This window comes from Nomascus leucogenys, chromosome 3 (assembly GCF_006542625.1).
Source record: "Nomascus leucogenys isolate Asia chromosome 3, Asia_NLE_v1, whole genome shotgun sequence".
Classification (NCBI taxonomy): domain Eukaryota; kingdom Metazoa; phylum Chordata; class Mammalia; order Primates; family Hylobatidae; genus Nomascus; species Nomascus leucogenys.
Window position 1 is genome coordinate 74,571,719 of NC_044383.1, and position 26,744 is coordinate 74,598,462.

Below are 26,744 nucleotides of genomic sequence, written 5' to 3' on the forward strand. Positions count from 1 at the left end.
ATTTTTATTTGATTCCAGGTAACTTTGGACAATAGACATGATGAGATGTTTTCTCTTTGAATAAGTAACAGTTTAATTACATCATTGAAATAAAATATACTGTGGGCTTAATACATTGTAAATATTACAGAAGAAGTACTACTTTGCTATAGTAATTTGATGACTGAAGCTACATTTAATAACAATCGGCCGGGCGCGGTGGCTCACGCTTGTAATCCCAGCACTTTGGGAGGCCGAGGCGGGCGGATCACGAGGTCAGGAGATCGAGACCACGGTGAAACCCCGTCTCTACTAAAAATACAAAAAAAAAAAAAAAAAAAAAAAAAGAAATTAAATCCTTAGTATTTTGCCATCAGACTGTGAAATAAGGGAGAGTTCAAAGGCATTTTATGTTCTTCATGGTAATCTAGAATTTTTATTTGATTCCAGGTAACTTTGGACAATAGACATGATGAGATGTTTTCTCTTTGAATAAGTAACAGTTTAATTACATCATTGAAATAAAATATACTGTGGGCTTAATACATTGTAAATATTACAGAAGAAGTACTACTTTGCTATAGTAATTTAATGACTGAAGCTACATTTAATAACAATCTTACCAGTACTTGTATACAAAGCATTATACAGATTACTAACGAAGATATTGCAGCAGTTGCAACGATGTCACCAGCTTAACAAACATCTAACAATACAATATTCTTCTAAGAGGAAAAGTAATAATGTTAGATTTACAGACAATAAAGAGTCATGTTTTCCACTTGAAACATTGGAAATAAATTTGAATCCAGATACAAGAAAAGGTTTCCTTTCTTGGGAACTCTGATCCCCAGTAGGCCTAGTACAGTCAATTTACCTGAAGATAGCTTTTAAGATGCCACGGCAATGTAAAGAAACTCTCCCATCTGAAAATTACTGATTTGTAGGCCACTGCTCAAACATCTGACTTTTTAGAAACCTATTTACATACATTTAGCCCAAATCAGTAGATAGAATGTTTTTTTCTATATTACAATAGGCATTGTTAACATTTCATCAGAAGGCCAGTGCAAGACAATTAATTGTTAATAGCCATTGCCCAGCATTTAGGAGATTTTAAAATATCATACAAATATACAGCTAGAGTGTGAGAAATCTAATTGTGTGCATGATATGGGTGGTCTCTTTTATGGACATGAAATGGCAGAAATTAATCAACAGGACAGTAACTAGAGCGCTACTTATCCAGGGCCTAATTCTCATCTGGTGGTTGGGCCTATTTCCTGCAGAGTGGATTTAGGCAGCAAAAGGTCCTTGGCATTTAATACCAGATAGACTTAACTTAAAGTGCCAGAGAGGCTTGGAAATCATCTCAAGTGTAGGACAGATGTCTACAGCATCTCTCAGATTAATATTCTTTCACATATATTTCATACAAAATAAATCAGAGGTTCCTCTTGGAGGCAGCCCTACTTGTCCAAATGAAACATTCTAGGACTGATTCATCATGACTCTGATAAAAAAAAAATGAGCAGGTTGGGAATTTGGCCCTTTCTGAAGACATGTGTGATGGTAAAATGCATGGTCAGGGCAAGTACATCATCCTCAGAGGAAAGTAAGATACCTCTGATGTCAGACCTTATAAAACTTACTTAAATTTAAATCATATTTAAATTAATGGATCTAATTATGGGGCTAATGAGTGATATTAACAAATGGTAATTCTAATGAGTATATTCATTGGGGACAACGTTTTCGTCACTTGGGTTAAGAAATGATATGAAAAGTGTCAAAGTGAATCTAACTAGTTTTAAACCTTTTTAAATGAAGGTTGTATAACATACGTGATGATATTTCACAGATATTTCTTAGAATATCAATAAGCACCAAGTTTAGTGCTGTCAGCCCCATTGTCCCTTAATTTATTATATATGATTTAGATCTTGAAAGCACAACACACTATAAAATCTACATTGCATACGCACAAATGCAGTTTCAAAAATGAATCGTGAAATTTTTCTACCATAACAAGAATTTCATCTCTACTAGCTCTTCATAGCTGTGAAAAGAGCATTGGTACTGCCTGGTGAGCTCTGAAACATGTGGATTAATATTCAAGATGATGCTGGACAAAACACTGGCAATTCTTAAATGGAAACTAGACCCTGGTGAGTTCTTCTTGTAAATAATCTCTCCTCTCTTTAGAAAGAGATCTTATTAATCCTCTAGCACCCTGAGCCTTCATCTGCACATGACAGAGAGGTAAAGTAAGGGAACCAGCAGGCAGATTCAAGGTGTGCAGACAGACAATGCAAAGTATCTCACAAGCCACACCCTGCCTTAGAGCGTGAACTGCCCGAAGGAGAACTGCCCCATCAGGCTGCTTGGGTATCTCGAGAGCTAGAAATCACCAGACAGATGCAGCTCTCTACTTCACTTCAGACTATGTAGACCTTGGGGCCTTGTAGGAGTCATGTTTTATCTGTATAAGAAGAGATTATAATTAAAATTTGTCAGGGTTAAGTAGATTCTTCAGCAATTATCATTCCTTACTGGAAAAAGGCCCAACAATGAGCACCCATGGCGCCATGAAGGAGTATGAGACCAGGGTGTAAGAAGAAAGCAGCTGTGTTTATCTTCATGCTTGAGTGTATCTTGCTAACCACGAGCAAAGAAGAGGTCTGTTCCTTAGACCAAACCTACCAAGACAGAGCTGGGTGCTCAGCTGTCACCAAGGGCATGTGGGCAAAGCACAGATGCAGCATATCTAGACGTCAGTGCCAAGTGTGTCGGCTCTTCACTGCCGTTTTGTGTCTCATCCACTGTCTGATTCAGCTTTTTTAGCCACATGGGCTGGGTGTGATAGTCCTACTTTAACGTGATGCATATAGTGCATACTACCTACACACGCTATTGAAAAATGCTACCATTTGCTTTTCTGTACAAGTCTTCCTTTTAGTGACTGACATCTTGCTCAATATTCGGTGCTCAGAAACCAAAGTACTCTCCTTTCCCGGCAATAACACTATAAATACATCCCTTACTTGGATGTCTGTCATTATTTCTTGCTAAACACTGGTCTTATGTAATACCTAAAGGTCAATTTAGTAATACTTGATCCAATCTCTTAAGGAGGGATGGGGTGAAATTTTTGAATGGTTGGAGTCAGTATTTTTATCAACAAGATTACAGGAAGAACTCAATTTTAGAAACAGAATCCATGTGCAAGAGGGCAGCAAGTGGTAATAGTTTATACTTGGTCACAGTTTTCTCACTTTATGACATTACTGTAACAGTTACAGGACAGAAACACACATACACACATTTATATTCACACTCACACACTGTATAATTTTACTGATCCAGACACAACTTCTTTTCGATTAAAAAAAATGAAGACTGTTGTTTGGCCACCCAGGCATGAAATCTACTTAAACCTGGAATATAGGAACACAATAGTATTCAAGTAAACAGCAACTGCACAGTGATAACAATATACATTAAGATTAACACATGCTGTCTTAAGAGATCCAGTAATAGCTAAAGACTAAAGAAAGTCAGAGATGTCGCTCAGAAAAAGTCAATATGCTTTCTCTCTTCCATTCTGATTATAATCCATTAGAACAGCTAGGGTCCAGAAGATAATGTGTCTTCCTATGAAAATGCAGGGCTAATAAACTTTTAAGTATGAATGAATTCTGCTCAATATTTTGAAGTCTTCAAATTCTTCTTGTTGAGGTAACAGAAAAATAAATCTTTATGGTTATTTCAGTGTCAAAATTAAAGAGATATTTGAAGAAATACTAAGGTTTATTTCTAGTTATATTATGGGCAATAATACAGAAAAAAAGTGCACTCATTGACATGTATCCACTGCTTGTTCATTGTTCTCGTAAGAGTCTACTTTTCAGTTTTGCTAATTAAACAAATATTTATAGCACATAAACACTGATACACATCTCACAGGACATAATACATTTTACAAAATATCTCTAGTACTATAACTTGTAAAAATGGACATCTCTGATACTACGGACAGTTACATTTCACATTATAGTGAAAGTTGTGGTTACAAAGGCATTATTCATTTGATGGCATTTTTCGATGGGTTCTTAGACTTCCAATTGTGTAGCCAAAGGTTTCCCTCCTATTTCGTTGAGACTTTGAAGGATGGTTCAGTCACCTAAGCAACAGGCTTTCTTCACTGTAAACCCCTAGAGAATGGAGTTTGAGTACCTAAACTATGGAAACATTAGCAAACTGATAAGTGATCATGGTGACAATCACCTTTTCACTGAGCATGGTAAACTTAAAAAAATATAACCGAGGAGACAACAGACTCTTCTAGATTTTGAGCTTAAAAAAAAAAAATCTTTTCCTGTGCTGCCAGGGAGGCATCAGGCTCACAGAGCCTCGGCAGACGTGTCTGTGGACACAGACATGGTTACCTTGGCAATCTTGACGGTGCTCTTGATGCAGCTTTCTGCGGCCCTGTGAACACTGGCTGCGTTGTTTGTGTGTTTGTGCAGGCAGTCCGAGTCCCCCATGCTGTTATCCAGAGGCTGCGCGGTGCCTTCACAAGAGGGAAACATGCTCCGGAAAGCGTGTCGCAGGTCCTTACTCCTCAGAGCATAGATGATGGGGTTCACGGTGGAGTTCAGCAGGCAGAGCATACTGCAGAATGCAAACACCGTCTTAATGAGCTTGTTCATCTTCCCAAAGACATCATACACCATGATTGCAAGCAGAGGGCCCCAGCAGATGATCAACACCACCAGGATCAGGACCAGGGTCTTGGCTAACCTAATGTCCATGCGGGCTTGGTCTGGCCGGGTCACCTGTACCTTCCCATCCTCAGACGTGTGGATGATGATGCTCTTCTGGGTGCCACGCTGAATCATGCGGACGGCGTGGCTGTGAGCCTTCCAGAGAATGTACATGTACGCATACACGATGAACAGAAGCAGCACGCTGGTGACCCCGATCCAGAACATCAGGTAGGTTTCATCAATGTGTGGGAAAATGTCTGAGCAAACGGACTGCAGTTTCTCGCAGTTCCAGCCGAGGAGAGGCAGCACGGCGATCACAATGGCTATGGTCCACATCAGGCAAAACGCCACCACGGCCTTGGGCCTGGTGACAATCCTCTTATAGGCCAGGGGCCTGTGAATGGATATGTACCTGTCAATGGCCGTGAGGAACAGGCTGCCCACAGAGGCAGTGAAGGAGGCCGTGACCCCACCCAGTTTGAATAGAAACACGTTGCGGCTATCTTTGCGGTGGAACACGTGGAAGTCAATGAAGCTGTAGACAAAAATGACGCTCCCCAGGAGGTCTGCCACCGCCAGGCTGCCGATGAAGTGGTAGGAAGGCCTGCAGCGGAGGCTGCGGGAGTGGAGGATGACGCACAGCACCAGGAGGTTCTCCAGGACCGTGAAGGTGCCCAGCGTGAGGGACAGGACTGCAATGGCCAGCTGCTGGCTGGGGTTCAGGACCATGAAGCACTCTATGTCCATGAAGTTCTCCCCACACTGGATGTTCTCCTCATTCTCCTTGAAGGACGAGAGAGACTTGTTGTAAAATTCTGTAATGTTCACCTGGTCTGCTGGGACTAGCTGGGGATTGTCTCCCGCAGTCATCTTCTCTTGGAAGGGACTTCCCCTAAAGGAAGTTAAAGGGAATTTCTGTGGGAAGTACCCTAATTTGGATGCCATGTCACCTTTGATGTCTTCGTACTGAATGTCATTTGAGCCCACGTACAGGAGGTCAGTGGTGATGGTGCGGAAGGTGGTATCTGCAAGGCCATCTAGGATCGACTTCATAACCTCAGTCTTTGATTAGGCTGAGCTCAAAATGACTGAGAAAGTGACCCGCAGGGGGCAATCCTAAGAGGAGGGAAAACAAATAAGCTGAATGGTGAGAAATAGGAAGAATAAAAACAAAGAGACACCGTAAATGTGGCAAATGTACTGTCATGGCAACTCATTCCTGTCTCTGAACAGTAGGAGGTCAAGTTCTCACCAGATTCAGTCAACAAAATGAGTAAGTCACTCAGAGAAAAGCTCCCCAAAGTTCGGGGATGGTGTGACACCCACCAGAAACATACGACCTTTTCATTATTTAAACCCTCTGTATTGAAGTCAGTGTGTGAATCCAGGAAGGAACTCCAGGGCCAAGAAGGCTGAGCTAAATGAAATGTTTCTTGGGGACAGTGTCCATTTCACAGTCACATTAGTAAGTGTTTAGCACCTGGCTTCTCCTATCACATACACATGGTATCCCAGTGCTGGTGGGGGCCGGCGAGAGCGCTGATGTGTCACATGACCCCTACTCTTGGAGACCTCACCTTGTCAGACAAATGAGACTAAATGTAAAAGACAACCAAAGAATAAGACAGTGTAGAATCAAGTGGTGAGTTGTGTGGTCTGTGTGTTACTTGTAGCGGGGGAGGAGGGAGCTAGTGAGAACGGAGGAAGCTTGAGGCCATGTGGGCAGAGATGCTCCTCAAGACAAGTTTCTTCACCCAGAGAAGGGGAGGTCTGGACTGAGCCGTGGCTGACATGAACTTCTAGCATGTCCACATCAACCAAGAAAAACGTCACAAAGACCAAACTTGCAATGAGGCGTATAGGAAGACTGAGTTTTTTTTCTTTCTTTCTTTCTTTCTTTCTTTTTTTTTTTTTTTTTGATACAGAGTCTTGCTCTGTCACCAGGCTGGAGTGCAGTGGCACGATCTGGGCTCACTGCAGCCTCTGCCTCCCCAGTTCAAATGATTCTCCTGCCTCAGCCTCTCGAGTAGCTGGGACTACAGGTGCGCGCCACCATGCCCGGCTAATTTTTGTATTTTTAGTAGAGACAGGTTTTCACCATGTTGGTAAGGCTGGTCTCAAACTCTTGACCTCAGGTGATCACCTGCCTCGGCCTCCCGAAGTGCTGGGATTTCAGGCATGAGCCATTGTGCCCGGCCAAGACTGAGCTTTTTCACAACAGGGAGGGGGATATGGAGGAGGCCTCCTGACGGGCCCCCTCATGAGCAGGTTGGTGACACAAGTGTGCCTGGTAACAGGAGACAGGCCGGAGAGTGTCCAAGGATTTCCATGGTGACAGCTAAGAGGAAAGGCCCAAACTTTAAGGCTCTTCAATTCTAAGCTAAGCAATTTGGTTTTGTTTCAAAATAAACAGCCAGAGAAGTGATCTTAGTATTTATAAATATTTGTTTAAAATGTGGGCTATTCATTTCTTTAGTTTATTTTTAAAAATTAGAAGTATAGAGTGATATCTATAACAATTAAAATAATCATTAAAACAATATACTGCTTGTTAATTGGCATTTGTTGTTCCTGAAACATATCACACTGTATGGGGTTGGGGGAGAGATAATCACTATTTTAGAATAAATTTAAAAAATGTTGAACTAACAATAAATGAGTTATTAATTCAGAGACCCTGCATATCTGAATTAATAATTCATTTATTCATGTATTAACAAATTATGAAGCATCCACTATGCACTTGTATTATGTCTAGCTACTGTACTAGACACCAGTGTTGACAGCATCAAGAAAGAGTCCCTGCCCTTGGCCGGGCACAGTGGTTCATGCCTGTAATTCCAGCACTTTGGGAGGCTGAGGCGGGCAGATCACGAGGTCAAGAGATTGAGACCATCCTGGCCAACATGGTGAAACCCCGTCTCTACTAAAAATAAAAAGAAATTTTAAAAAATTTTAAAAAAATTAGCTGCGCGTGGTGGCTTGCCTGTAATCCCAGCTACTCAGGAGGCTGAGGCAGGAGAATCGCTTGAACCCGGGAGGTGGAGGTTGCAGTGAGGCGAGATTATGCCACTGCACTCCAGTCTGGCAACAGAGCAACACTCTGTGAAAAAAAGACTCCTTGCCTGCATGAAGGATATGGTCCAGCAGAGGAGAAAGGCAGCTGACTCAGAAATTAAAAGAAAGCATGGGGAGAGCTACAACTGGGGACGTACAGGATGCTCTGCGGACACCCAGTCTGGAGGGCTGAAGGAGGCTTCCCCAAGGAAAAGATATTTATGCTAAGAATAGGTAGCATCAGTGTATGTGGGGACAGGACACAGAGTCAATGAAAATAATTTTATTTAATACCCTAGTGTCATGATTCTTAAGAAAAGTAATTTGGAACAGGCATAAAGTGCTAAATGTGGCCCACCTTCCCACATGCTGCCACCTCCACTTCCAGGATCTCATCACTGCTCACCAGAGTTAGGGCGCCTGCTTTCTGACCAGTTTTCCTGCCCTTCTCTGGTCCTGTTCCTTTCTGATCACTTGCCACACAGCTGTGGGGGTGATCTTCATAAATGTATGCTGATTATGTGACTCCCCTCTTTCAATCTCTTTGCCCTAAAAACCAAATATAAACTTTCACGCAGTTTCCCTTTCAGGCCCAGGCCCTCCAGACATGTATGCAACTCTCATCTGCCTTCTATGTTTCCGTCCAGCTGAGCTCCTTTCCAGTTCTGACCCTCAGGCTCTTGTCCTTAATCCTCTCCACAACCTGTCTCCCTAAACAGGATGGCTTTCTATCTCCCACCTGCAGGATGAAGTCCAGTAAAAAGTTTCCTGTGATCTAGCTCCTGCCCACCTCTCCAATCTTCTTCTTGCCAGCCCTGGCCTTGCCACTTGGGCTACACCAGATGAATTTTAGTTCCATAAACACAGCAAATTTACTGCTCTTCACCTCAGTGCTGTTGTTCCCATTGCCCCTTACACTCCTGCTTGGTCAACTCCTCCCCATCACTTTGAGGTCACTTCTTGCCAAAGCTCCCTGCTTTCCATGGCGATGAACACCCTTTCTGGGCTCCCAGAATACCCAAACAGAGTTCTATCATGGTACTGACCAGATTTTCTAATACTTCTTCGTGTTTGCGTCTGTTCCACTACTTCCTCCCACCCACTAGACAGTAAGTTCATTGAAGATCTTACTGGGGACTTTATCTTAGTATCAACTCAGCATTTAGTAGAATGCCTGACACACAGATGAAGGCTCCAAATAAGCTGGTTGATTGGATATATGTATTTCAAAATGGAACAAAAACAAGAAGCTCTTTTCTACCCAAGGAAGGGGAAGGATTCTCCCAATGCTGATTAAAAAAAATGATCATGTAACTTGAATCAAGATATCTAGCCTGGAGAGCTGCCCAATCCAATTGTGCTAGAAATATGCTCTATTTAGGTAAGGTTATTAGAATTTTAAATGAAGCTGCCTATATAATTATCTAGTCTAAACTCTCATGGAATGAGCTATATGCAATAAGCAACTTTGGCTACAGAGAGGCAAACAAGAATACTGGCAATGCCATACCAAATGGTGAACAGAGAAAGAGCCCTCAGCACTAATGTGACAGGTAAGCCAAAAGGCTCCCTTAGCTCCTCCATGGTTGTGTAACCCTTTTACAAGATCACTGTAGCCTGTGATGGCAGTAGGAGGCACTGCCAAACTGAGGGCTCCGAATCTCCCATGGGTAACTTCTATCATCACTAAGAAAATTAAAGGTTTTTTTAGTCTGGGCTTCTGGACCAGTTCTGCACACCTCTCCTGCAACTGTCATAGAATAAAGGAGATGGGAGCCTATCACCTACTGGACCAGAGGCAGGAGCTCTAGGGTACAAGCCACACAGAGGCACCCAGTGTGCTGGTACAGTCTGCTAACGCCAATCAAGTCAAGGCAGTGTCTCAGGGGCAAAGGCTAGTGGCTATAGAAATAAAGGATGCAGAAATAAAAGACCAAAGACCAACAGCCAAGCCAGTTGCCCAGTGCTTCCGGGCTCCTTTATCTAAAATGTCTCCTGAGTTCCTAACCTCAGCCTGGCTCCAATGTTAACTCTCAAGTATCCTTAGGTTCCCTGTTCATCTGTCTGTCTGTCATATCTTTTCTCATATCCCCACCTCTTCTAGAACATGCTCTATATGTCCCACCATTCGGCTATTTCTCAGGAGTCAACTCTTGCTCTTTGCAAACTTATGTGTGCTAAACAACTCCATTTACATATGAAAAGTTTTCATCCATAATCAAACGGACACAGAAGACAGCCACAATGTATGAGAGAGCCGTTCCTTAAATTGTCCTGGCACATCCACAAACCTAACTTTTGCCTTTCGACTCCCACCCATACTTAAACACCAGGCTTACTGGCCCTGAGTGACTTGCTGCTCTTTGAATATACCATCATACCTGCACACCTTCCTCCTTCACCTTGTCCCTTCTTTTATCTGGATGGAAGCTCTCTGCCTACTAAACTTAGCTTTCCAGGTCTGTGCCAACGCTACTTCCATGTCTGAGACCTTCCTGACCAGCCCCTCCCACTAGGTATAACTAGTTCCCCAGCGCATCCCTCTATTACAGGCCTCATCATATCATATAATCAGGAGTTCATATATTTATTTCCATAACTAGAATGAGATTTCCAAACACAGAATGGCATCTTTTTTTCTTAAGTGGTTTACCAGCCTGATAGCATGACAGCAGGAGAGCAGAGAGCTGAGTTCCCACAGAAATGTTCACCTGAACCTAGTAAAATGGCAGTTGAATTTTTATTAGGTGGTACCTTAAAACAGTGATTTGCATTTGCCTTTTTCTTAAAATTAGAGGACACAAAAAATAATTAATGCAATAGGCATTTAGCCTGAAAACCAGAGTTTGGGCCTCCATCTCCAAGTGGCTCCTGCGAGCCATTCCAGTCATCTTCCCATTCCTTATGCCATCTTCCCTCAATTAACTAACTCCCCCTTTACGCTTTCCAACTGGAAACTAGTTTATCAGAAATTTTGATTATCTTTATGTATTAGATTCACAAGGTTCAAGATTCAAAAGGTACAGACATACAGAGAAAAGTCAATCTCTCTCATCCCTATATCCAAGCCACCTAGTTTTTTTTCTCAAAGGCAAGGAATAAGTTTCTTGTTACCCCTTCCAGAGATCCTCCATGCATATTCAAACAAATACATGTATTTACCCCTCTTTGTTTTCTTTTTAGCAAATAGTAACTAACATTATTATACATACCTTTCTTTTCTTCTTAGAAGTACACATTGTGAACAGTTCCATATTCGTATATAAAACCTTTCTCTTCATTCAGCTGCCTTAAGGATCTGTTAGATGAATGCGACCAGCCTCCTAGTGATGGAGGTTTAGGTTATCATCTTTTGCTATTAGAAATGATGCTGCAATAAATTGACTCCAACCACAAGTCACTCAGCAAGTCACTCAGGGCCAGTAAGCCTGGTGTTTAAGTATGGGTGGGAGTCGAAAGGCAAAAGCTAGGTTTGTGGATGTGCCAGGACCATGTAAGGAACAGCTCTCTCATATATTGTGGTTGTCTTCTGTGTCCCTTTGATTATGGATGAAAACTTTCATATGTAAATGGAGTTGTTTAGCAAACATAAGTTTGCAAAGAGCAAGAGTTGACTCCGGAGAACTTTTTCACATTTCTTATGGCATTGTGAGTAGTCTTTCTAATCACCTAAGTTCCTAACTTGGACTTACTATGACACCTCCTCTTTCTTGACCTCTACAATCAGGTAGACCACTAAGTCTTGCTGATTTTCCTCTTTCAAGCATATAGAGAGAGCTTCTTATGGACTGGTGACACTAAGCCTATTATGTATATATCAATTCCCTTATTTCACAATGGCCCTATGAAGTAGGTGCTATTATCCCCATTTTCAGATGAAAGGCACAGAGGGTAAGTAAGTTGCTATAGGCAAAGCTAGTAAGTAGTAGAGCAAGGACTGCACCCAGATGAGAGCCACATTTCAAGCCCTTAATAGCTCCATGTGGTTAGTAGCTACCATACTGGACAGCGCAGGTGTAGGGCCCTTGCTTGTAACTTTTTTTGATACACCGTCTCTCTAAGCTAAGACAGGGATATTACCATCTTCCTTGTTTTCTTCACCAATCCCAACCAGTCAAAGCACCTAGTCAATGGAATTAAGAGTTAGCGGACCAAGATTGGTGTTAGATGGTACTTGGGCAATCAGTCTTTCTAAGCCTCAGTATTTCATCTGTAAAATGGGGATGAGGATGATGACAATAATGCCTAAATCGCAGAACTGATCTGAAATTAAATGCAATTAAATGCATGTAAAACATAGTGCCTGACACAAAAGTAAGTCTTCAATGGGTACTATTATTATCATTACTTAGTATTATGGCTCTTTGCTATACACGATATACTAATTATATTGCAAGAATATATTATAATAATATAATACATACTAATTATATCTCAAGAATGCTCATTGCCTTAATTATTCAATCTTATTTTTGCCTCAGCACTTAAAACATAAAGCAAATAGTAGATATATATAGACATGGGTGAGGGATGGGGAACCTTTATTGAATGGCTGTTATATCCAGCCATTTGAGAAACTTTAGATATGGTCTATCATTAAATTGTCAAGGCAACCCTATCAGGTGCTTATTTATAATCCCCATTTCACAGAGGAAATGGAGGCCATCAGACGTTAAGTAAATTGCCTAGAATATGATGGATTTGCAGATGAATCAAAGTTTCTCAGACTCCACAGTCTGTTTTTAGATTTTATGTGACGATTTCAGAATTAACAGTAAGTAGATTAAAGCCATTTTGCATCTTATATTTAAGTCTTCTGGACTCTTAGAAATGTAAATTAAGGCATTTTGCCAATAGTAATTAAGACTACCTGCTACTAAATCCCTATTTCCTATCAAAGCCCATCTAGGTTAGTCTGCCTACTTGCATGGCCCTAAACATTAAAATTTAGTCACTATTTGGAAAAGCTATAAAGCTTCTTCAGTGAAGACAAAGGATCACATATCTTATTCCAGTAACGCAAAAAACATGTTTCTGTGACTTACTTTAGATTAAGATCACCACAAGTGTGATCACAATTTCCCATTTCAACGCAACCAAGCACTTTCATTAAAACAAACTAGCTTGTTAAAATCTAAGCTAGGGCGTGGTGTGGTTATACGATAATAAGAGTAATTTCTGTCCAATATAAGCCAATTTAATTAAAGAATGCAGTTAAAAATATATGGATTTTATGTAGTTCAAAGATCTCAGTAATGTCGAAATACTACTGTGCACAGGCTATTTTAACAGTTAATGGGATCATGGCAGGAAAACTGCTGTCTGCATTTTGATAATTCTTTCCTTTATTTCTACATTTGGATTATTACAGTAATTTCCACCTTATTATTTTTTGCATCAACAGCTTTCTTTGAGAGTTCATTACTAATATGGCTTAGGCTTTGGGGGATGTAGCTGCCATTAATTTTGTTTTTGTTTGCTACTGGGAAAATCATAATTGGAAATTTCTAGCAAGATGTGTAGATGCACCTATTAAAGAAGCAGTTGGTTTTTATTACAGTTAAAGAATGATTGAATGACATATAAGGGAATATTCCCAGAATTCTGCTTTAAAAAATATAGCCAACATATTCTAACAGTGTAAGCTATATAAATCATGACTTCATAGTAAAGATAAAGATATTTTAATGTATTAAATCCATTATTTTTAAAAAATCATTTCAATTTTTAGACTAATATCATCTATTCTTTTTGTCTATTTCTCTATATGCAAACCTGCCTCTCCATTACCTGCTTCCAAGAAAACCACATCTATCAGCTAGCAAGCTATGGTATCATCAAAGGAATTCTGTGGGTATGGCTGCTGCATAAAGTTTTTTTTTTTTAATGTTTATCCAGAGTCTTTATTTTTATTCATATAACCACAAAGGGTTTAAAATGTCCATGTGTTCTAGGCTGAAAACACTGTAGAAGTATTGGAAGGACTGGTGCTCCCTGACATATTATAGGCTGCTTTAATCCATCATACTCCTTCTTTGATATGCTAAGTTTCTAAGTGCTTTAAAGAGACAATGCCTGGCGCAGTGTCTACACTGACAGGAGTCCAGGATGTCAAATGCAAACGTTCCAAGCCCTTGCTTAACTTGTTGTTTGTCCTACTTTGTTGGTTCTGTTGTTCGCTTGGCTGGCCTCATAAAAGAACCTTGTGAAGAGTTCAAGAGAATGCAGTTTCCAGTGGATATATTTGTTGGTTATTTTCCATTCATTTCTGGAAATAAGTCTGTTTTCTACTAATTTGATCAAGAGAATACTGTGCTAATGTGTTTCTCTCAAGTTAGTAGGGAAAATTTTAGTCAACTCTTACAACTGCATTATGTCTAAGTCACGCTGTCAATATACACGGCAGATGCCATAGGCCAACACCATAACTTGATGAATGATGTTTCCACTCCAGTTGAATGGGCAATGAGTCTTTTCTAACTCTTACCTAATCATTAGAGTTTTGGAATTATTAAAGAAGCTTGGTCACTTTTCCCTCATCTTCTACAGCAAAGTGAAATAATTGATTGACTTAATTATCCTGATAATTCAGGCAAAAATACATAATCTTTCCTCCTTATATTAATGTCAGCTCCTTTTCCTACATATGAAAGAAAATTCCATTATATTGGTAATGCTCAATTGGCTCTCATACCTTCAGTTCTTCATAAATTTTGTAACATAAAATAGAAGTTATTTAATGCACCATTTTCTCTAGTCTATTCTTTACTAACACTATATGTGTTATATTTTTCATAAAAATATATCAATTGATATGAACTTGACATTAGGAGACTTATAAGACTGTATTAGACTGTACTTCTGTTCAAATTTAATGTGAAATATGCCAAAGGTTTCACATTTAGAGACTAGTTAAAACAATTTCAGGGCTCAAGAAAATGATGTCTTGCAACTTCATTGGGTTAGGAACTACATGGTGATGATGCTAAAAAAAAAAAGCCTCTTGAATTAATGATACGAATAAAATCATTTGTTGATCTGTATAACAAATTCCATTTGCTATTTAATTTTGCTCTTCTGTTTAGCTGTTTCCTCCAATTAAGAGTGCCTTGGCATTTTTCTTGAGAGAGATATCTTTTCTACATACTGGGTAAAGAAAGCAATTTTTTATTTTTTTTTTATTTTTTGAGATGGAGTCTCGCTGTGTCACCCAGGCTGGAGTGCAGTGGTGTGATCTCAGCTCACTGCAACCTCCACCTGCCGAATTCAAGTGATTCTCTTGCCTCAGCCTCCCAAAAGGCTGGGATTACAGGCACATGCCACAATGCCTAGTTAATTTATATATTTTTAGTAGAGACAGTGTTTCACAATGTTTGCCGGGCTGGCCTTGAACTCCTGACCTCAAGTGATCTGCCCACCTCGGCCTCCCACAAGTGCTGGGATTACAGGCGTGAGCCACTGCGCCCGCCCGGAAAGCAATGATTAAAGCAGCCTTCCACTAACAGAGAACATACAAAGTTTTCAATTAAGTAAAAGCCATGGCCATATTCAAAATACTCTATAAAATTGTCTTTATCTTGCATATGAGATTTGGTCATTAAAAGTGGAAGGTGATATATTATTCTGGTCCACAAAATGTGTAGGAACTAGTAAACAGGCTCTTACTTTTGCAGTTCATTATCAAGGAGTCCATAGCAAGAGTGAAAAGTATGCTACATGATATCCAATTGTGCAGCACACCTTTCACAGTTTCTTCTCTCTTCATCTATCAGTGAAGGCATATTTTCTCTTTGAGTCCATAATCATACAAACTAAGTCCAACTAAAAGCCAAGTCTTATTACTCCAGATTCAAATCTGAGAGAATTTGGCTAAATGCACAATAGAGAAAATACCAATTTTCAAATATTTTCATTTAAGAAACATTTAAACTTTTATTACATGCCAGTCATGGAAAAAATATATTATTTTTCCTTAATATTTACATGAAGTGGGTGCTATTACAATCTCTGTATCACACAATCAGAGAGAAAAATGCTTTACCCAAGGTCTCTAACTAGACAGGGCAGAGCTGGAGCTTCGATCCAGGTCTGCATAATTCAAAGCCCCTGCTCTCGACACAGAGTTCCAAGAACCATTTAATAAGACACCCTTTCATTCATTTACAGGGAAGAAGAGTTGGTTTGGGAGAAGGTACACATTATCTAATGTGTACATGATAATTTTACACAGTAAACAACTAAAATCTGAAGGAACGATCTGTTGACAGCAAAAGGGCTGCCCAAAGCACTTGCAAGTCATCCTTGCTCCACGGTCTTCAGGAACAAAGTATGCCAGTGAACTATAAGGTATAAATCCTAACTCTGCATTAGCACCTTGTTTGCAGTCACTGGTGCTAATGGCAGTAACTGGAAAATAAAACCTAAGTCATTTTTGCCACTATTTTGTAAGTAAGGGAAGGTGTTTTTTTGCTTCATTAGTCAATTGTCAGGAATATAGATGGTAATGACACTTTCCACAACATCAGTGAGACATGAATAGGGCACCTTCCTTAGGTCTGAATGAGACATGCTTATTAGTAAATGAAAGCTTCAAACATCCATTCCCTACATGGAGAAATTCAAACACTCAAAATCACTCAACTTCCCACCATAAGCCATGAGGTTTTCTTAGACCAGGGAGAAGAAGACTTTCTGTGGCCCATTCCTAAGTTCCTGGCTGGAATCAGGGTAGACAAATTATATAAACCTTGCATCATTTGTTGTTCCAGCAAATGAGTGACCGTTACCGTCTCCTGGTGCCCAATGGATGTAAAACTGCATGACTACAGCAATGTGGCTAACAGATATAAAGTTTTAGGCCTTCAAATGCTTGATTTAAGACATTTTTATTGGGCATACAGTCTGTGCCTAGGATTGTGGACATTATATTCCAAGATATAACATTTTTCTGTGAGAGATGACCCCCAAAATATATCCATGCTTCATACCCATGTAAGGGACATGGGTCAGGCCAAGAAAGCAAGGGAAATGGTTCTCCCCTCCACCCCTCCACCTCGAATACAGCCCACCCTTCTGTCTTCCTTTCCCTAGTTGAAAGAGTAGAATAGGTTATAAAAACGTATAAAGGGAATATATTTAATCATCAGATAGTATTGGGCTGTGTAAAATTCTCTTTCTCTACGTGCTTTGAGATTTTCTCCCAGGAGAGGTGATGGGCATTGCTGAGCCATCCTGTAGTTGTCTTTATTGTGTCTAAACTGTTCAGACCATGAACACCTTGAGAGCTGGGTATCTTATAGGTCTTTTGCCTGGCACAGTGCCTGGCACACAGTAGGTATTCAATACCTGTTTACTAAGTAAATGTTGGTATGCATCAGCAACATGGAAGATCCAACGTAACAGAACAGCTTTTAACCATAGACAGTTTTTTCTGGCATAAAGCCAGCTGATCATGAGGGCATTAAACCTAAATCTTGGTCTCATACAAACATCCATCTGAAAAAGTGTCCAAATGGGAAAATTATATTGAATCCATCAATTATTTACCCCAGGATGTCTTATTTCAGTATCACATAGAAATTATATTGATGGCAAGTGGAAGTTATGGGCAAAGATCAGGTATTTACTTTTTATTCCAATCCTTGTTCGGCCTGAGTACAGATTATGAACTGCAAAGTTCAGCCACTTAACAATCAAGAGTCTTTTGTGACATGCACAACCTTGAATGAATCTTAATTATATGCTGTTGATAGACGTTTAAAGACAATATATGAAATTACTATTATAATGGACTTTTTTTCTTCCCCCAAATGCACATTATTGTGCATTGATGTTTCCCAGATGGGTTTCTCCATTTGCGAGTGTGCTTCTAAAACAACTTCTCAAGAGAAGTCATGTGAAAATTCAACCACTAGATGGAGTGGCTTTTATAAGCCCTCAGGAATCAATTTGTTATTCTATTTGGTGGACATAGTTCTTGCTTTGGTTGAGCAACTTCTCCTCCTGCTACAACATTTTATGTATTTTACAACTGAATTAATTAAAATACAAATAGGAAAATATGTTATGGAGAGTTAAAAATGGGTTATTACTACTGCCTACGAAAACTAAATTTCTAATTACTTTTCTGAGGCAAAAGGGCATTGAGAAAATTTAATATATTGATAAAAATTAATTTTGAATATCGGGAATTCTGCCTCAAGAAAGTAATTAAGAATGAGAAAAGGAAAGCAGTTCTACTTAAAACAAATATGTTTAAACCAAGAGATGTTAAAAGTAAGAGGGGTGGTCTCAGGAGCCCACAATCAATATTAATAACCAACTCATTCTATTTTATAAAATATTCAGCTTTCCAATTTCCAAATATGCAATCATCACTATTGGTCCTAACTCTGTGATGAAAAATAATGGAAAATTAATCTCTATTATTGTAGGGACTAAAATGGAATATTTAACAAGAGAAATGAATCTTGGTTCAAATATTCATACAAATTGAGGACACAGTGACTTTCTAAATAATTCAATTTCCTTCCTATCATTCTCTCACTAAAATAATTTTAAATAAGTTTTTATTATTGCGTAAATCTGGGGTTTCCTTCAGACATTATTTTAAAAACTAGGTACTTATGTATCACCTACTTTAGTCTAAATGTTTAGGAAATTTTCAGTGTGTGCTAACAATGCAAGACATAAACAGAAAAATATGCTTTCAAGATGTAAATAATTACATACAAACAGAACTGGAAGAACGAGGTTTCAGTAGCAATGCAAAATATGCTCTGGAAATGTAGTTGTGATTAAGAAGTATGTATGCAAATTGGATGCAAGTGCAGAATTTTTATGCCATTGAAACCATGAGGCTGTTCTATTGTATTCATTCCAGATCGAGCCCTTCTTAGGATCTGTGTGATACAATTAAGAATTAAGAGATTCCAGGAACTGGAAAGTGTTCAGAAAAAATGATGTGAACATATTGAATTAGTAAATAAGACAGGCACCAATGGGCTGAAAATTATAATGTACATCTGAAAGACCAGTCTGAGAAGTTACACAATGGCTTGTAAGTGCATGCAGGGTTAGTCTATAGGTCAGTGGCTCTCAAAGGGTGGTCTCCCAACCAGAAGCATCAGCAGCATCTGGGAACTTATGAGAAACACAAATTCTCAGGATCCAGATCAGATCTATGGAAACAAAAACTCTAGGGTTGGGGTGCATCTCCATTCTTAGCAAGGCCTTTAGGAGATTCTAGCACATTCTGACGTTTAAGAACCACTGTGAAAGATTACGGAGACACATGAAAAGGACTAAAGGAGAAGGGGAAGTAGATTTAACCTTTAAGAAGAACTAAGGTTAGAGAAGAAGAAAGAATATTCTGTAAGTACGGGTTTTTAGATCATTGAAACAGATTGCTACAGGAGCCAGCTCAAGATAAAATAACCTCCCACAGAAGATCTTTATAACCGAGGTATTCCTATTTGGAATAGAATAATGTCATTTAGCCAGAAAATAAGAGTAAAGAGTGGAGAACCTCTCCAGTTTTTTTAGTCTACAATCCAGGGCTTCTCTGTACCTTTTCAGGAAACTTTTTTATGTATTTTGTCCAGCAAAGGAAAGTGGCTTCAAAATGTAATGTGTACTGATATAATACACAGATATATATTAAGAACTCCAAACCATTTTCTCCTAATTCTATTTACAAAGGCTATGCAAAGCTTTATAGGATTGCTAAGACATTTCCTTCACCACCACTGTGAAGGAACCCATGACTATTGAGCATAACAAGAAAAAACTAAAAGTAATGAACATGTCAGCTTATTTCTTTCAAACTGGAAATACTTGTTTCTGTTCTTCTTTTCCCCCAAACCATAAAATACTACATTTTAAGAGATGAACCCAGGAAAGAACAAACTAAAATGAAAATTTTGCTGCAGGCCCAAGTAATACAGATCTACTGCAAATTATTTTACAGAATTACTCTGGCAATTATGCAATTTACACTTTTTATAGTGGACATATTTCAAAAATACCTAAAAGTTATAAATATTTAGAAATATATCCCAACGCACTTAAATACATGACTCTGGGCAAACTGTTCTCTCTTTAATTATTTTGTCAATAAAAATGGATCACAGATTATTCACAATTAGTTACTTTAGCTGAAGACTAAAATAATTCAAAGATTTCTCCTTTTTGTTTATAAGACATTAGATGTCATTTCCAAAAGTAGCTGTGTATCTTCCAAAGTTAAATTCCCACATATGCAGAGACACAAAATTCTTTGGCCAATCTTGCACTTGTTTTAGTTATATGTTAAATTGTCTAGCTTTCGTTTTTCACATGCATACTGCCTGCTCACCACAACTTGTACAAAAGCTAAAAAAAACATTTAGCAAATTCTGGTAGCGATGCATTTCAATGAGCTGAAAGTTGGATCCATTTAGCCAAACACCATGGAATAAACCAAAATACTCAGATCATAGTGGCATTAAGTCCCTCATATAAAGAATAAATAAATTTGATTAATTTTTAAATATAGCTGAGTTAAATGCAAACACAAGTGACAAAGGTCTAGTACCTAAATGATCTTTTTTTTTAAAGATCAACAATTATATTGGTTAACTTGCTATATTAAAAATATCATTTTTAGGCCAGGCACGGTAGCACACGCCTGTAATCCCAGCACTTTGGGAGGCTGAGGCAGGTGGATCACTTGAGATCAGGAGTTCAAGACCAGCGTGGCCAACGCGGTGAACCCCTGTCTCTACGAAAAATACAAAAATTAGCCGGGCGTAGTAGCATGAGAGAATCGCTTGAACCCAGGAAGCGGAGGCTGCAGTGAGCCGAGATTGTGCCACTGCACTCTAGCCTGGGTCAACAGTGAGACTCTTATTTTAAAATAAATAAATTAAAAATAAATAAATGAAAACATGATTTTTAGCTTCTTGACCCAAAGAAATCAATGTTATGAATTACCTAGTACGAATGTCCATATAAGTAGAAATTTATTTAAAACAAACTTTAAAAACTTTTTTTCTTTTTTTTTTTTTGAGGCAGAGTCTCACTCTGTCACCCAGGCTAGAGTGCTGTGGCGTGATCTTGGCTCACTGCAACCTCTGTCCTCTGGGTTCAAGCAATTCTCCCACTTCAACCTCCCGAGTAGCTGGGATTACAGGCACATGCCACCATGCCCGGCTAATTTTTGTGTTTTTAGTAGAGACGGGGTTTCACCACGTTGGCCAGGCTGGTCTCGAACTCCTGACCTCAAGTGATCCACCTGCCTTGGCCTCCCAAAGTGCTGGGATTGCAGGCATGAGCTACCGCGCCTGGACTAGAATTTGTTTTTTCAAAAGCATATTAGAATTTATCGCCAGCTTGAATGTAATACTCCTTAAAACTTCACTCAATTCTCAGGACTCATAGATTCCAATTTTCTTCTCTAAAGTTATGATCTAAAAGAATGAATAAAGAAACGGTGAAGGAAAGAGGGGGACCCTCTCATTTAAACATAAATTTTGAAAAACATAATTTCCTAATTAATTAAGAATCCAAATAAGAGTGGAAAAATAAGACATTAAGTAGTAAAACATTGTATTTTAGGGAAAAATTATTTGCCATTTGTGTTGAGAGAAAAGGCAAATTAAATTCTTGCATTCAAAAAAATGCAAAATGTACTTTTGAAAACATTCAAAAATATAGAATATTATGCAACAGCACAATGGGTTAAAAAAGAATTTGCTCAAAAACAATGATTTCCATCTAACCAATCTCTACATATTCAAAAACAAAAGAAAACAAAGCAAAGAAAGCAAAACTTTGAAAGCTTTCCTAAAGTGCAGGTGTGAACATTTCTCCAGCTGGGTCTAAAACAGAATTCATAGTATTCCCAGAACAACTGCAATGACTCTGCCATGCCCATTTGCTCAGGTTTTGGGAGTAAACAATTCTTCCCTCAAAAACCCATACAAACTATGAACCTCGAGAATTCCATGGTGATTAAGTTATTAGCTTAACCTGCCCAAGTGAAACTTAAATTAGAGGCTGTCCACTATTAATTCATCTATATGGAAAATACTTCAAATATATGGAAAATATCAATGGAAACTAGATCAAGAATATACACATGCAACTAACTGTCCTCTAAACTATTATAAAAAATATACTTTTTTTCATTATGGGACGTTGTTTAGTCAAGAAATATAACCCAGGAAAGCTTTTAGTAAATACTTCGGTAAGAACTAAAGATAATTACACTACTTTATGTCATGACTTTGACCTCTTATTAGCAATATGTACTAAACATACCTCTTATCCATGTGAGCAAGTTTGAGATGGAATTTGCTTGCTCTAACATCAGTTTCAAAAGCAGCAAGAGAGGTGACAGGGTCTACTAAAAATCACCCACCTTACAAACCTGCCCGCCTAACAAATTTCCTATAGTTTTAACTCACTTGTGGTAACACTGTAATGTGTTATATATAAAAAATATAACTATCTTAATATGCATTCTGAGATATGGTAATAACCTTCCGTATTTTCCTCCAACTTGTATAGCCCTAATTTCCAATAAATAATAAACAACTAAAAGGATTGGCTAAAAAAAAAACTGTCTTAAACCCATCAGTGTTTATGATAAAATTATAATCAAATGTGGTGATGCTCATTCTGGCATATTTGCAAGATTCTTAGAACACATGAGACTGGCACGGATTTCCACCTATCCTGGACAACAAGAACGGCCTTGTTTCCATTCAAGGTGGATATTTGCTTTAACTCTTCAGTGTCCATCTGCACAGCTGCTTTGAATGCGGATATTTCCCCAAATTTGTGGTAATTAAAATCAGAATTATATGTTCAAATGTATAAAGGCAACATATTTAATTTTTATTTCAGTCATTATTTACATCTATAAAAACGTTTATGCATGTAAATAAAAGTGTTTATATGTCCAGTTGTCCAAAATTATGCAATATATACTTTGATATTATACATATATTCCAGGTGAAGTTACTGTTTCTTTTAATCCAGGAAACATTTTGGAGAAATCTGAATTTATAAAGTCAATCCAATCTAATCTAAGAATATACAGAAAATTAAATGCTATCAAAGTATTAAATAGCAATTCAGTGGCAAAAAGTTGAATCCCCCAAGTGCCCAAAAGCAGCATTCATGCAGCCATAATATAAAGTTACCATTTCTCTGAGAATAGGATTAGGAAAGAACTGGAGATTCAGGGAAGAAAACATGAAGTTAAAATTTTGGCAACATAAAGTATATAAACTGATTTTGATTTCCTCTTATTCTTTGAGTTCTCTACCAGTCTTCCGTATATAAGAGAAAAATCAGCAAAGCAGGCTGCCTCTCAAAATACAGATATGCAGTATGTAAACCTGGCCCTAGCACAGTGTTTCAAACAATGTTGGGTCCAGATCGTTTTAGAGCCAATAGCAGAATTACAATAATTTAAACCCAAAGTCTGGTTTCACTCTAACTATTTGTCAGTTCAATTAGAAAATGATAAATACAAAAATAGAAGAAACAGACTTACACTGGTGGAGGCATGGCATCCTTTTCAGCAGGCAATGAAAGCTCTCATCTATGTTCTTTATGCAACTGAGCTAACACGGAATTCGGTAAGTAAGATGGAGCCTGTCCTTTAGGTTACTGCCTGTTAGCATGCTTTAATTGCTTTAATTAGCATTTAATTCACTGTATATTCTTAGATTAGACTGGATTAACTTTATAATATAGATCAATTCAGATTTCTCCAAAATATTTCCTGGAATAAAAGAAACAATAACTGTCACCCAGAATTCTTATAAATTCAAGAAGCTATAACCAAATCTTTCATTTTGCTAATTATGTGTCATTAGGTATTTTCAAATTCAATTTGTTACTCTTGTTTTTGCAGCATTCCTGGATAGCTAGTTATGGGAAATAATCCCTTATTAGGCCAACTGTTTTCTGGTAAGAAACATTTGGTAAGCGTGGCGAACTATAAACTGCTATTAGAAGTTCCATCACATAATAGTTTATTCTTACATAGCAAAGTATTTGAATTCTAATTCCAAACACTAATATGCAAGACAACCAAGGAGCCTGCCTAAATTTCCCCGTGGTTAATGTTAATTTTGAGTCAAAGCAAAGAACAGTGTTATACGACTGTTTTGAAACAGTTCCTCAGGCTTTGCCTTAGTAATTAATAAGCTGACACTGCATACTAAACACTTATCAACACAATCAATGGGGCTGCTTCCTTCTTGGGAAAATAGGTAAACCGAATCAAAGAGTTTTCTTTTGGAAGAGGCTGAAACATGCCACAAATATAGTGGTTCTTTTTGAGAATTTCATTCCCAGCAGTTTCATCTTGGTAACATTTAACAATTTCACTATTTTACCATTTTGAAATGCCAAAAAGAACACACTGATCCTGCAGCTAGGCTTATTAGAGAAGAGCAATCTCACAGACAAGACAGAGAGGAACATGGTCCACTGGGAAATGGGTAACAGAAAAGGACAGAAAACAGTGGATAACAAACAAAGCCAAGCACTACTTCAATGTGAGACCTGGTTTTCATCAGAATTTAAAACTTGACACAGTAAATAATAATCACTTATGGCTTATTTAAGGTTCTAGTCATAACATTCTTTTTACATACATATATTAACGTTATTAAAATTCAGGGGCATGAATATCTAATTTGCTTTCCTAACAACGAGTATGCAAGCACAGTAATTTTATTTGTGAAAGGCCAGAATTGAGTATTTCCACCTTGTGGCATCATGTTACCCCCATGGACACTTAGAAACACAATGAGACCTCTCCCCATCAGACACTTGATACATACCTCAGCCAAGAGCGCTCCTCGCCTGGAGTGGGAGACATCTTGGAAACAAAAAGAGTCTGTTTACAGTAAGTTCTCCTGATAAGCTAAAATGGATTAGTTTTTTAAAACCATGTCCAACATCAAGTCTCTTGCCCCACTATGGTAACTGCCATTGTGCCTACAAATAAGTGCCTGTAGTATGCAATGTTTAAAATTCTGGAGGTGCATGTCTTCTGCTCATGTGTGGATATAATCTGAAAGTAATTTGTCTCACTTAAGAAACTATAAATGGCCTTTTATTTTTATAAAATTGCTCTTAACTGAGTTAGACAGTGGGGGAGGGGGAGGAGTACCAGGGAAAAAAGGGACAGAGAAAAATCAATCAGTGTATCTTCCCTTGCAAACTGTCAGTAGGGTAGGATTAGAAAAGCAACACTTTAAATCACATAAAGTCCTATGGGAACCTTAAAGGTTGGTTGCTCTGAGCTTCTCAATATTCTGCAAAATAGATTGATGTCAATGGTGACCCCACTAATACTCAGTGTCCACTGAGCTTCCTCTAAGAAATTGCATTTCCCCCATTGTTCAAAAGATATTAACTTGGTAATAAAAATGAGGAGAAGTTATGGGACCCACAGAGATAATCTTTCAACACCTTTAAAACCAGTAAATCTGTTCTAATCTCTTATTGGATTACATGCCCGAGGAGGCTTAATATATCAGGAAATCAACAACAAAGGCAAGAATAGCACTTATTTGGAGGAAAATAAAAAAAGATGGGAGGCAAAATGATTAATATGTTACTAAACATTTCTTTTGTTTTTCTTATCTGTTCAATTTTAAATATCTGAGAGACAATCTATTAAAATCAGAAACATGCATGCTGCTTTTAAACTTCCAAATGACCAAATGACAGTTTCTCACGTCTATTACAGCAAACATATTTTTATTTGAGAGGTGATCCGTTTATGATTTGTAAGCCTTAACAAGAAACGTCTTTTAAAAATGCAACATTAACTTTAGTCATCTAAAGGCTAGTTCTGAGTTAAATGGTTCCATCAACATTCAATTTTAGGTATTAGTTACATGGACATTTGTTTTTCCTCAAAGAGAAGTGGTTCCTGTAGCTTTTTCTTTATCAAAAGTTTATTATTTGACATACATCTCTTTATATGACATTTACTATTTTACATTAGTCAGTTTCTAGGTTTGCAGCAGAGATCGATGTATTTCCCTGCGAAGACTTAGCTGCTAATATGGTTTATAGGCATTCAGCACCAACTCAAGCGCCCGTTTTTCAAACATGCACAATTACACATTTTCTACAAACAGACATCCGTGCATACAGAGCCAGGTGCACACACATTCAATAAATAGTAAATGGTAGAAATCTCCAGAAGTAGCACAGATCACAGTTAACAGGCTGGGGCCATACAGCTAAGTAAACACCGACGCACGATTCGCTCACACGGAATAAGAACTCCACGAAGGACACTTGGGGACCACACTGGTCGTACCCGAGGGGGCGGGAGGCGGAAAAAGTATTTCCAAACGCAACTCTGCCAGGTCTTACCCTTCGCATCCCCTGGTCCTCGGGACAGAGGCTCCCTTGGCACCTCTCGCCCAGCTCAGGGGCTGGCTGTCCGCTAGAACGAAATGTCCCCCACTGACTACGGAGAGCTCTGCAGGGAGCCGAGGCCCCCGCCCGGGCCAAGGGAAGGCGCTGGCGCCGCGGGAGACAAGAAGAGGCGGAGGCGGAAAAGAAGTGGAGAAGGAAAGGGTGGCAGAGGGAGTAGCGTGCGGGAGGCGGCGCCGGCGCCGGGCTGCTGGCGAGGCGGGGTGGGGTGGAGTGGGGTGTGCCTCCGGCGGGCGGTCAGCAAGTCAGTCCGTCCGTGCGCCGGCGTCCCGGTCTCCAGCGCCCGCCCGCGACAGCGACCGGGACTGGCGCCCCGCTGCTCCGACCGCCGGCAAGCCTCGCCCCTTCCCCGGCTCTTCACTGGGTCCTCCCGCGAGCCCCGCCTGGCCCGGCGTGGGACCGCCCGTCTCCGCCAGCCCGAGCACCCGTCGCCTCGTCCCGCTCGCGCGGTCCCTGCCTCTCCCTCCGCTCGCGCTGTCT

The 26,744-nt window shown here is 39.2% G+C and overlaps 1 protein-coding gene across 3 annotated transcripts; it reads right to left on the reverse strand.

The window, feature by feature from the left end:
* Window positions 1–385: 385 nt before the first annotated feature.
* On the reverse strand, window positions 386–26,744 carry CNR1 (cannabinoid receptor 1). Of its 3 annotated transcripts, none has more exons than XM_030809464.1 (2): window positions 26,202–26,744; window positions 386–5,864 (listed from the first exon to the last, which is right to left on the reverse strand). In XM_030809464.1, the coding sequence occupies exon 2, from the start codon at window positions 5,799–5,801 to the stop codon at window positions 4,383–4,385; it is 1,419 nt and encodes a 472-aa protein (XP_030665324.1). In that variant the 5' UTR covers window positions 5,802–5,864; window positions 26,202–26,744; the 3' UTR covers window positions 386–4,382. The 3 variants fall into 3 exon arrangements, with proteins under 3 accessions (XP_030665324.1, XP_030665323.1, XP_030665325.1); XM_030809463.1 differs by lacking the exon at window positions 26,202–26,744 and adding an exon at window positions 23,350–26,152; XM_030809465.1 differs by lacking the exon at window positions 26,202–26,744 and adding an exon at window positions 11,018–14,553.